Source organism: Mobula hypostoma, chromosome 2 (genome assembly GCF_963921235.1).
Source record: "Mobula hypostoma chromosome 2, sMobHyp1.1, whole genome shotgun sequence".
Taxonomy (NCBI): Eukaryota; Metazoa; Chordata; class Chondrichthyes; order Myliobatiformes; family Myliobatidae; genus Mobula; species Mobula hypostoma.
In genome coordinates, this window is record NC_086098.1 from 72,365,804 (window position 1) to 72,377,844 (window position 12,041).

The 12,041-nt window shown below is 42.5% G+C and overlaps 1 protein-coding gene across 2 annotated transcripts in view; it reads left to right on the forward strand.

Moving 5' to 3' along the window:
• The window catches only part of sh3yl1 (SH3 and SYLF domain containing 1), a 120,109-nt gene that overhangs the window by 76,905 nt on the left and 31,163 nt on the right, over positions 1-12,041 (forward strand). For both annotated transcript variants that reach the window (XM_063038536.1, XM_063038533.1), the window contains one exon: positions 5,632-5,760. In XM_063038536.1, coding sequence (XP_062894606.1) covers positions 5,632-5,760 — 129 coding nt within the window. The remainder of the gene's footprint in view (positions 1-5,631; positions 5,761-12,041) is intronic.

The following is a 12,041-nucleotide window of genomic DNA, read 5'->3' on the forward strand; positions in this document are numbered from 1 at the left end:
GACCACAAGACATAGGGGTAGAATTAGGCCATTCGGCCCATCGAGTCCGCTCTGCCATTCCATCATAGTTGATCCGGGATTCCATTCAACCCCATACACCTGCCTTCTTGCCATATCCTTTGAAGCCCTGACTGATCAGGAAGCGATCAATGTCCGCCTTAAATATACACGGTCTTGGCCTCCAACCCTGTCTGTGGAAGAGCATTTCACAGATTTATTAATCTCTGGCTGAAAAAAAATCTTTCTTACCTCTGTTCTAAAGGGTCACCCCTCAATTTTGAGGCTGTGCCCTCTAGTTCTGGATGCCGCTAACATGGGAAACATCCTCTCCAGATCCACCCTGTCTAGTCCTTTCAGCATTCGGTAGGTTTCAATGACCTCCCCTGCATTCTTCTAAATTCCAGTGAGTACAGGCCCAAAGCTGCCAAATACTCCTCATTAATTAACCTCTTCATTCCAGGGATCATCCTTGTGAACCTCCTCTGGACTCCCTCCAATGACGACACATCCTTTCTAAGATATGAGGCCCAAAATTGTTGATAATACTCCAATGCGGCCTGATTAGTGTCTTATAAAGGCTCAGCCTTATCTCCTTCCTTTTATCTTCTATTCCCCTTGAAATAGGTGGCAACATTGTATATGCCTTCTTAATCATACACTTAATCTGTAAATAAACCTTCTGGGAGTCTTGCATAAGGAGTCCTAAATCCCCCTGCACCTCTGATGTTTGAGCCTCCTTCCCATTTAGATAATAGTCCACACTATTGTTACTTTTACCAAAATGCATTGTCATACATTTCGCAACACTGTATTCCATCTGCTATTTTTGCCCATTCTTCCAATGTGTCTAAGTCATGCTCCAATCGCATTGCTTCCTCAGCACTACCCACCCTCCACCTATTTCGTATCATCCGCAAACTTTGCCACAAAGCCATCAATTCCATTATCTAAATCACTGACAAACAACGTGAAAAGCAGTGGTCCCAATGCTGACTCCTGAGGAACACCACGAGACACCGGCAGCCAACCATGCCAGTATCTTTCCTGTAACACCATAGGATTTTAACTTGTTAAGCAGCCTCATGGGGAACCTTATCAAACGCCTTATGGATTGTTACACCCAATCTAAGATGGCCTTTCCCCTTATAGGCTCAAACACAGCTGCTCTAAAAAGCCACTTCATGGGCATTCAACAAATTCTTTCTCTTGTGATGTGACACCAACCTGATTTTCCCATTCCCTTGCATTTTGAATCCCCCATTACAAGTCATAACCCTTATCACATGCCTTTTCTAGGTCCCTTTGCAACTTCAACTCCAACCCCACATTTTGTCTACTATTAGGAGGTCTATATATGATTCCCATAGTGGTTTTTTTGACCCTTACAATTTCTTAACTCCACCCAAAAGATTCAGCTTTCTCTGATGTTATGTCACCTCTTTCTAAAGATGTAATTCCATCTCTTACCAACTGACCCACATCACCACCTATGCTTTCCTGCCTGTCCTTTCGATACAAAGTATATTCTTTGATGTTAAGCTACCACCTATGACCTTCTTTCAGTCATGACTCAGTGATGCCCACAACGTCATACTGACCAATCTCTAATTGCGCCATGAGTTTGTTCACCTTATTCTGAATGCTACACACATTTAAATACAGCACCTTCAGTCCTGCATTCTTCACCTTTTTAAATTTTGCCTCTGTGGTACAATTTAACTCTGCTCTGTCTACATTTGTACCCAGTCATTGGCTTGTCCTTCCTTACATTCATGTTACACCCATCATCTACTTGTAAACCTGCTGGCTCATCCTCAGCTCTATATCATAATGGTTCCCATCCCCCTGCCATATTAGTTTAAACCATTCCAACAGCTCTAGTGAATCTGCCTGCAAGAATATTGATCCCCTTTGGATTCAAGTGCAACCTGTCCCTTTTTATACAGGTCCCATCTGCCCCAGAAGAGATCCCATTATCCAGAAAACTGAATCCCTGCTCCCTGCTCCAATTCTTCAGCCACACATTTATCTGCCACCTCATTCTATTCCTATCATTACTGTCGTGTGGCACAGGCAGCAATCCTGAGATTACTACCTTTGAGGTCCTGTTTCTCAGCTTCCTTCCTAACTCCCTGTATTCTTTTTTCAGGACCTCCTCCCTTTTTCTTCCTATTTCATTGGTACCAATATGTACCACTTTACAGAACCTCGTCACTCTTCCTACCTATGTCATTGGTACCTAATGGACCACGACCTCTGGCTGTTCACCCTCCCAGTTATGAATGCTGGGGACTCAGTCCAAATGTCCCAGACCCTGGCACCTGGAGGCAACATAAGAATTTTGTTCTCATCCACAGAACCTCCTTTTTGTACCCCAAACTAATAAATCCCCTATCACCACAACTTGCCTCTTCTTCCCCCTTCCCTTCTGAGTCACAGTCACATTCAGTGCCAAAGACACTGAGACTTTCTTCAGCTACGTCATTTCACCACCCCCTCCCCCCCCCCAACAGTATCCAAAGTGATATGCCTGTTGTTGAGGGGAATGGCCACAGGGGTAGTCTGCACTGGCTGTTTAACACCTTCCTGACTTTCACTCAGTTTCCTGTGTCCTGCACAGGAGATGTAATGTTATTCTTTTATTCAAGAATGGGAATAGAGATCATCTTGGAAACTATGGTGGTAGGGAGGCTATTAGAGAATATTCCTGGGATAGGATGTAGGAGCCTGTGGAAAACTACAGCCTAGTGAGGGATAGTCAGTATGACTTTGTGGAGAGCAAGCATGTCTTGCTATCTTGATTGAGCCTTTTGAGAAGGTGGCAAAGGTGATCAATGAAAGTAGCGTTGCAGATGTTGACTACATGGATTTTAATAAGGCTCTTGATAAGGTGCCTCATGGTAGTCTCATCCATATGAATGGGATCTGCGGTGATCTGGACATTTGAATTTGGAACTGGCTTGCCCATAGGAGACAGGGTGTAGAGGTAAATTGGACCTCTAATTCAAATTAGACTGGTGATGGTATGCAGGGATCTATACTGGGACCTCTGCTGATTGACTTGGATGAAAATATGAATGGATGGGTTAGTAAGTTGGCAGACAACATAAAGATTTGGGGGGGACAGGTTGACAGATTGTGGTAGAAGATTGTTAAAGGTTTACAGCAGGACACGGATCAGTTGCTGAGAAATAGTAGGTGGTGTTTAGTATGGACTAGTGTGAGGTGTTCCACTTTGGGAGAATAAATGTATAATGACCATTGTTAGTTCATCCTTGTCCTTGAGTATTTTCTGCTCAGAGGCATCTCACCTTGGCACCTTGGAAGCAACACACCATCCTGCCAGCACTTCTGAGGCTGCAGAATATTCTGTCTTCCCCCTTTTCCCTAACAAGTCTTCTGTCACTATCACTCTGTCTGACTTCACCCTTTCCTTTAGAGCCTCAGGGGCAGTGATGTGACTAAGCTGCTAACCCCTGAAAGAACATCCCCCTGTCAACATATCACCTGTGGAATCAGCGGAGCCAACACACTTGACCACTATTACACCACCATCAAGAACACTTATTGTGCCATCCCACATGGTTGCTTTGGAAAATCCAAATACCTAGCTGTACTTAAACTTAAAGCACACAGGCAGACTCTGAGGACTGCAACATTATGATTGGCTGTGATGCTTCACTCCCAGATGAGCTCAAAAATTTTTATACATTCTTTGATAAGATAAATGAAACTACACCTGTGTGAATCCATGCAGCATTTGGTGACCCTGTGGCCTCTGACTTGGAGGCCAATGTCCGAACGTCTTTCAAGAGGGAGAACCCTCACAAGGCATCAGGCCCTGATGGTGAACATGGTAGGGCACTGAAGACTTACGCCAGCCAACTGATGGAAGTGTTCAAGGACATCTTCAGTCTCTCACTGCTATAGTCAGAGGTTCCCAACTGCTTCAAAAGGGTGACAATCATACCAGAGCCCAAGAAGACCAGGGTGAGCTGCCTCAATGACTATAACCCAGATGCTCTCACATCTACTGTGATGAAGTGTTTTGAGAGGTTGGTCATGGCTAGAATCAATTCTTGCCTAAGCAAGGACCTGGGCCCACTGCAATTTTTAATCGACACTATGACCTACAGGGGATGCAATCTCATTGGTTCTCCACTTAACGCTGGACAATTTGGACCTACATCAGGTTGCTATTTATTCATTGCAGTTCAGAATTCAAATCATCATACTCTCGTACTAATAAATAATCTTCAAAGCCTGGGCCTCTGGAACTGGATCTTTGACTTCCTCATCAGGAGACCACATTGGAATTAACATCACCTCCTCACTGACAGTCAACTCTGACACACATTAAGGATGTGTGCTTAGTCCACTGCTCTCCTCTCTCTACACCTATGACTGTGTAGCTAGTATCTATAAATATGCCAATGACACAACTATTGGCAGAATTTCAGAAGATGATGAGTCGTACAGGAGTGAGGTAGATCAGTTGGTTGATATCATCCTGAGTGATTCCCATTTCTTACAGGAAACACATTTTTTGTGGTATGACAACAAAATCAATCACAATAATTACCTGTGCTTGTTTGAAAAACATGTTTTGCATTAAATTCTCCAAAAGCTTGTATCTTCAGTAACCTATACGTATCATATTTTGCAACTTATTTTGAATTTCTGAATAGTTTACAAGTGAAAGTAAATTCTTCACTTTTTTTTGTCAAACATGACTTTTCTTCAACAACGTAGGTGGTGTACATTACTCCTCTAAATTCATGAGTGACCATCTTAGAATATGTTGTTGCCTTGGCCCTTCTACATGTGCTATAACCAAAAATCAATCTGTAATCTGGAGTGAATATTTCAGTGATGCCATAGAATTTGGCAAGAAGGATGAAATTAAATAAATTTACTATTGGTTATATTTACTTTGAATATTAACAAAATTAACTTTTTAAAATGTAGTTAATGATGTGTGAATTTGTTGTTTTCTTGTCAAAGTAGTGGACCTTTTATAGCCTTAGCAACAAAGTGTTGTACTCTTTGAGTGAAATCACTGTTTGTGGTGTATCAAATTGTACTTGGCAAAGAGCAATATATTAATATGTGAGTAATATTGACCATAACACTAGAAACAAATAGCTCTGTTCCCCTTTGAAAGTGTAGCATTGAATCTTTTACTTTCATTTGAGGTGGTAATTGTGCCTTCAGTTAACATATCCTAAAAATGATGTGACAATATGAGCAGAGCTTCAAGTTAACATCTCAGCAGTAAGGGATAGGCAGAAAAACAAATTTGGTAACATGCTAAGTACACTGTATTCTAGTGGCTGCACTCTACTCCATATTGAAAATTAAATTCCATTGACTTCAGTGCACAGTAGAAATAATATGTTAGTGCAAGAAGCAAAAGCAGATTTTTACTCTTGTTGTAGTGAAATATTGCTACATTATTAATCAGCTTAGATAACATGCTCAGATCTCCAAGGTGCAATTTGGAAGCACTTCTTTGGAGGCGAAGCTGAGACATGATCAGTAATGTTATTTGCTTTCAAGGAAGCAAATTATCTGCACTTACATCATTTTTTTCTTATGATGAATTAATGATCATGAGATAATGTTTTTCAGAAATTTGGAGGGAGATGTTGCTGTTAGGAGTTCAGCTGCAGTGTACACTTACTGCAAATCACGAGGGTTGTTTGCTGGAGTGTCATTAGAGGGATCTTGCTTGATTGAAAGAAAAGAGACCAATCGCAAGTAAGTCACACAGATTTCTCTCTTTCTCTAAATATTTTATTTATATAAGTTGTCATAAATCTATTTAGATATTTGTCTCAGACAGCTGCACTACACAGCAAGTTCGAGGTGGAATAAAGAAAAGTGACCAGTTCGAAAAGGTGCTTTCTGAAAAACAATTAAGCACATAATTGATCAAATGATTTTGCTAAGTCCAACTATTTTAAGGAGTTAACTATTATTTATTTTGCATTGTTTCTATTTATAAATATTTCTGTTTATAAACATATATATGGAAGGAGGAGAAGACGGCGGCGCGACACAGCTCGCAGCGGCCACTCCGGTGGTGATGTCTGTTATTTGTCAAGTAGGGTGCCGTGCACAATCCTGATTTGATGGAGACGGGCGTGAGAGCATGGAGGAACATCTGGTGAAACTTCTGAAATGCCTGCTTCGCTGCTGCTGCTACTGTGTGATCCAGAATCCCTGGAGGGGAAGGCCCCGAGTCCTCGGCTTTGCTTGTTGCTCGGCGGCCAGGGTGGGGTCAAAGCGCTCGGCAGAGGACGGTGCTCAGAGAGGCTGTGTCGGAGGGGCTGGTTGGAGGCTCGAAGTTTTCAGACGGACTCAGAGTCCGCTGCGGTCGGGTGCTTCCCAGGGTGCTGCATTGGCAAGTTTGCGGCGCTTGGAGGTTCATGGTAGGGAGAGTTCCTCCCTTCTGTCGCCGGCGTAAGATGATGAGGCTTTCGGGACTTTGAGACTTTTTTTTTACCGTGCCCATGGTCTGCTCTTTATCAAATTATGGTATTGCTTTGCACTGTTGTAACTATATGTTATAATTATGTGGTTTTGCAAGTTTTAGTCTTGGTTTGTCCTGTGTTTTCTTGTGATATCAGTCTGGAGTAACGTTGTATCATTTTTAATGCATGCATTTCTAAATGACAACAAGCAAGGACCGAGCGTCTAAGACTTTTGCACAGTACGGTACTTGTCGACGTGGAGTACAGTCAAGAACATTGGGAGTAGAGAAAGTGGAATGCCACGGAAGGAGTATGGGACAGTTGGCAGAGAAGGAGTGCCAGGGGTGGGGAGTGGCTTGAGTCCAGACACACCCAGCCCTGAGTCACCAGGCAAGACAATTTGGTTCCAAACAATTGGTTTATTGATAATTACAGAATGTGTCTCTGGAACTTCCTGCTCCCTTCCCCTTTTCCCAACCATGGTTCCCCTCTCTCTGCCATCTTGCAACTCTCAGTCCCCAATGGAGACCCATATCAGAACAGTACGGTGCAATACATAAAATCACAATGGTCCTGTGTAAAAGTCTTAGGCACCCTAACAATATATATGTGCTTCTGTTCATCAAATCAGATTGCAGTTATGGTTTTAAATTTAACTTAACAGTGTGGTCATCATAATTACTGATTTTAAAAAATAAAATCTTTGTCTACCATAGCCAGATTGTGCCATACGTGTTTCCATTTTTTTAATATGTTGGGTTGTAATGAAGGCATACTGCATAAATGCCTCCATAGGGATAGTAAAGACGGTGTTTGGCTCACTTGTCGTCATGTGTTGTGGCGTAGAATACAAAAGTCGGGAGGTTGTGTTGTAGCTGTATAAAACATTGGTTAGATCATATTTGGAGTATTGTGTGTGTTCACTGCATTACAAGTTTTGGAGAGGATGAATTAGAGATCACCAAGATGTTGCCTGGTTACGAGAGTGTCAGTCACAAAGAGAGTTTAAACACGCTTAGTGTCTTGGTGAGTCTGAATGTTGCGAAAGCCTGCAGTTGAAATACAGCTTGTCTGCCGAGTGAACACTGGGGGACAGCACCGACTCCAGCATCCTCAGAGTTCTCACTTCTCCCCTCTCCCACTGGGCAGAAGATACAAAAGCCTGAAAGTATATATGACCAGGATCAAGAACAGCTTCTACACCCCACTGTTATCAGAATGGTGAATGGCTCGCTTGTACGATAAAATGGACACACAGGCTGTTGCAACATTCATGAACTAAGGGACTTGGATTATTTTTTTTTGTGTGACTATTTTACTACTATTTTAGATGTGTTATATGTGCCTCGTGCTGTGCTCTGACTGTTGGTATTGTGTTTTACACCTTGGACCCAGAGGAACACTTGTTTCATTTGGCTATATTTATGGGTATTCATGTATGGTTGAATAACAATTAAACTTGAACATGAAGTTGAACTTGAGAATGTCTGGGTGGTGGTGTCTTTGGTTATGCTGGCTGCTTTACCGATGTAGTGAGAAGAGTTCATAAAAGGGAGTCCAATTTTTGTGATGTGCTGAGCTGTGTCCACAACTCTCTGCGGTTACCTGCAGTCGCAGGCAGACCAGTTGCCATACAAAGTCATAATGCCTCCATCTAGGTGCATTGATAAAACTGGTTGATGGGAATATGCCAAATTTCCTTAAACTCCTGAGGAATGGAGGTGTTGGAAGCTTTCACCTATGCAGTTGCACCAGGATTATGCACTTTCATCTATGAGGTTGCACAATGGAAGACTTTCAAAGAGATTTTTCACGGTGCTCAACAAAAGTATATTCCGGTTAAAAATAAGGACAGTAAGGGTGGGGAGAGCCAGCTTTCGGTAACTAAGGAAGTAAAAGAAGGCATCAAACTAAAAGCTTGTGCATACAAAATAGCCAAGAGTAGTGGGAAAGCAGAAGATTGGAACAAATTTAAAAAGCAACAAAGAATCACTGAGTGAGCAATAAAGGGAAGCTAGATTATGAAGATAAACTAGCACTAAACTTAAAAACAGATGGTAAAAGTTTTTATAATTATATAAAGTGGAAAAGAGTTTCTAAAGTGAACGTAAGTCCTTTGGAGGATGAGAAGGGGGATGTGATATTGGGTAATGAGGAAATGACAGAGGCTTTGAATGACTATTTTATGGATAGGATGGCAGGTGAGGATTTCGATACAATAGCTATCACTAAGGATTTAGGCAAAAGGCAGGTAACTATAGGCCAGTTAGTTTAATATCTGTAGTTGGGAAAATGCTTGAAGCTGTCATTAAAGAATAGGGAGACATCTTGAAAGAAATGGATCCATCAGGCAGACGCAGCATGGATTCAGCAAAGGCAGGCCCTGTTTGACAAGCTTACTGGAATTATTTGAGGATATGACGAGCACAGTGGATAGAGTGGAACAGGTAGATGTTATTTACTTGGATTTCTGGAAGGCGTTTGTTAAGGCGCAGCATAAAAGACTGATCCATAAGATAAGGATGCATAGAGCTGGGAGTAATGTATGAGCATGGACAGAAGATTGGTTAACTGATAGAAAGCAGAGAATTAGGATACATGGGTGTTACTCTGGTTGGCAATCAGTGGCGAGCAGTGTACCGGTGCTGGGCCACAACTGTTCATGATATACATTAACGATCTGGAAGAGGGGACCAAGTGTAGTGTATTTACGTTTGCTGATGATACTAAATTGAGTGGAAAAGCATATTGTGTAGAAGATACAGAAAGTCTGCAGAGAGATATAGATAGGTTAAGTGAGTGGGCAAGAATCTGGCTGATGGAGTACAATGTTGGTAAATGTGAGGTCATCCACCTAGGAAGGAAAAAGGAAAGAGGAGATTACTATTTAAATGGTAAAAAATTGCAGCTTGCTGCTGTGCAGAGGGACTTGGGAGTGCTTGAGCATGAATCACTAAAGGTTGGTTTGCAGGTGCAGCAGGCTATCAAGAAGGCAAATGGAATGTTGTCCTTCATTGCTAGAGGGATTGAATTTAAGTGCAGGGAGGTTATGCTGCAACTGTGATGAGGCCGCACCTGGAGTACAACATGCAGTTCTGGTCTTACCTGAGGAAGGATATACTGGCTTTGGAGGCTGTGCAGAGGTGGTTTACCAGCTTGTTTCCAGAGATGAGGGGATTCGACTATGAGGAGAGATTGAGTCTCCGGGGACTGTACTCGCTGGAATTCAGAAGAATGAGAGTAAATCTTATAGAAACATATAAAATTATGAAAGGGATAGATAAGATAGAGACAGGAGAGTTGTTTCCACTGGTAGATGAGACTAGAACTAGGGGACATAGCCTCAAGATCCGGGGGAGTAGATTTAGGATGGAGATGAGGAGGAACTGCTTTTCCCAGAGAGTGGTGAATGTGTGGAATTCTCTGCCCAATAAAGCAGTGGAGGCTACCTCAGTAAATATATTTAAGACAAGGTTGGATAGATTTTTGCATAGTAGGGGAATTAGGGGTTATGAGGAAAAGGCAGGTAGGTGGAGATGAGTCCATGATCAGATTAGTCAGATCTTATTGAATGGCAGAGCAAGCTTGACGGGTCAGATGGCCGACTCTTTCTCCTATTTCTTATGTTCTTAATTGAAATTGTTTGGTATGCCTATGTTTAAAATCCTTATTTTTATGTGTTATGAACCGGTAGAGCACATTAACTAAAGGGATTGTTTTGATTAATTAAGCTAGCAATTGTTTTACTGTTGGAGAGTGAGTAAATGGTGAACTCCCAAGAAATGCAGAACAGAAGGGAAAAGTATGTGAACTACCGGGATAACTAGACCAGGGACAGAATGAGGAGGAGTGATTAAGGATGATGAGGAGGGCAGGGCGAAAAGCATTATCAAGGATGCATCTCGCCCTAACCATGGACTTTTTACTCTCCTCCCATCCAGTAGGCGCTACAGGAGCCTCTGCTCCCACACCAGCAGGCTCAGGAAGAGCTTCTTCCCTGAGACTGTGACCCTGCTGAACCTCATGTCACAGCGCTAAGCAGTATTGCACCCATATTGTACTGTCTCAGTACTTTTATATGTAGCCCCCGGTAAGCCTCAGGCTCGCTCAACTCGCTTTTGTCTAGGGGAGGCAGCCTTCAGCCCCGCCAGACTGGGTAATTAAATTTGTGTGGATGCTGTGTGATGTACCCCACCCTGCCAAATGACGGACAGTACACCATATACGATTAAATGATTACAATTTTATAGTATTATTGGAACTATGTAACTAATAGAGATAAAATATAAAAGTAAAAGGCGCCAAACTTATCAAAGTTCAATTTCTTCGTGCACAAACAGTTGGAGCTCAAGTGGTCTTCTTTCCACCATTCGATCCCCTCCGACCTCCTCGACCCGCCGCCTGGGACTAACCACAGTGGTCGACCAGACGTTCCACACGAGTCTGTCTTCATCTCCTCTCCTCACCGAAGACCCTCGAACTCCGGCTTGAGGTCCGACCCGTCGGCCAGCTCACAGCATCGTGTTCGTTCGTTCTCTCTCTCTCTCTCTCTCTCTCTCTCTCTCTCTCTCTCTCTCTCTCTCTCTCTCTCTCTCTCTCTCTCTCTCTCTCTCTCTCTCTCTCTCTCTCTCTCTCTCTCTCTCTCTCTCTCTCTCTCTCTCTCTCTCCCTCTCTCCCTCTCTCCCTCTCTCCCTCTCTCCCTCTCTCCCTCTCTCCCTCTCTCCCTCTCTCCCTCTCTCCCTCTCTCCCTCTCTCCCTCTCTCCCTCTCCCTCTCCCTCTCCCTCTCCCTCTCCCTATCGCGCCTTTTCCACAAAAACCCGCCCATCACAATAGCTTACAGACATACAAGAAAGAATAACACCTATCCCAATTGGTTAACAAATGGATACAATCTTGCTTATCAGTAATATAACCCAAACAAGCTGCTAGAAAGAGAACCACTGTCTCAGCAGTTAACATCACAGAGAAGCCATTATAATTATAACAAAGAAACCATTTTAATTAGCCTACGCAGTAACATAAAAGAAAAAGCCCCTTACATATATTTGTATGCTGAGCACTTTTTTATTCGCAGTTATTTTGTAAATGATACTATTCTTTTGCACTTCTGGTCAGATGCTAATTGCATTTCATTGGCTTTGTATCTGTACTCAGCACATTGACAATAAAGTTGAATCTAATCTAATCTAATGAGGCAAAGGGGCAAGGTTAGCAGGAGAATTAGCATTGCCAAACCATTCTGTCACAATTATTATTGCACCTGCTTCAACCAAGTTTTTCTGACAGTTCTTTTTACATGTGCACCACTCTCTGCATGAAGAAGTTGCTGTTCAGATCTCTTAAATCTTTTACCTCTCATATAAACACATGCCATCTTACTCCCCCTTACCTGGAAAAAAGACAGATTTCACCCTAGGTATATCACTCATGATTTTATACACCTGTATAATGTCACCCCTCATTCTTTAATGCTCCAAGGAATGATGTCCTAGCTTCTGCTATCAGACTCTCGAATTCTTGTACATCCTCATAGATCTTCTCCCCATATCTTCTGCACAATTTGC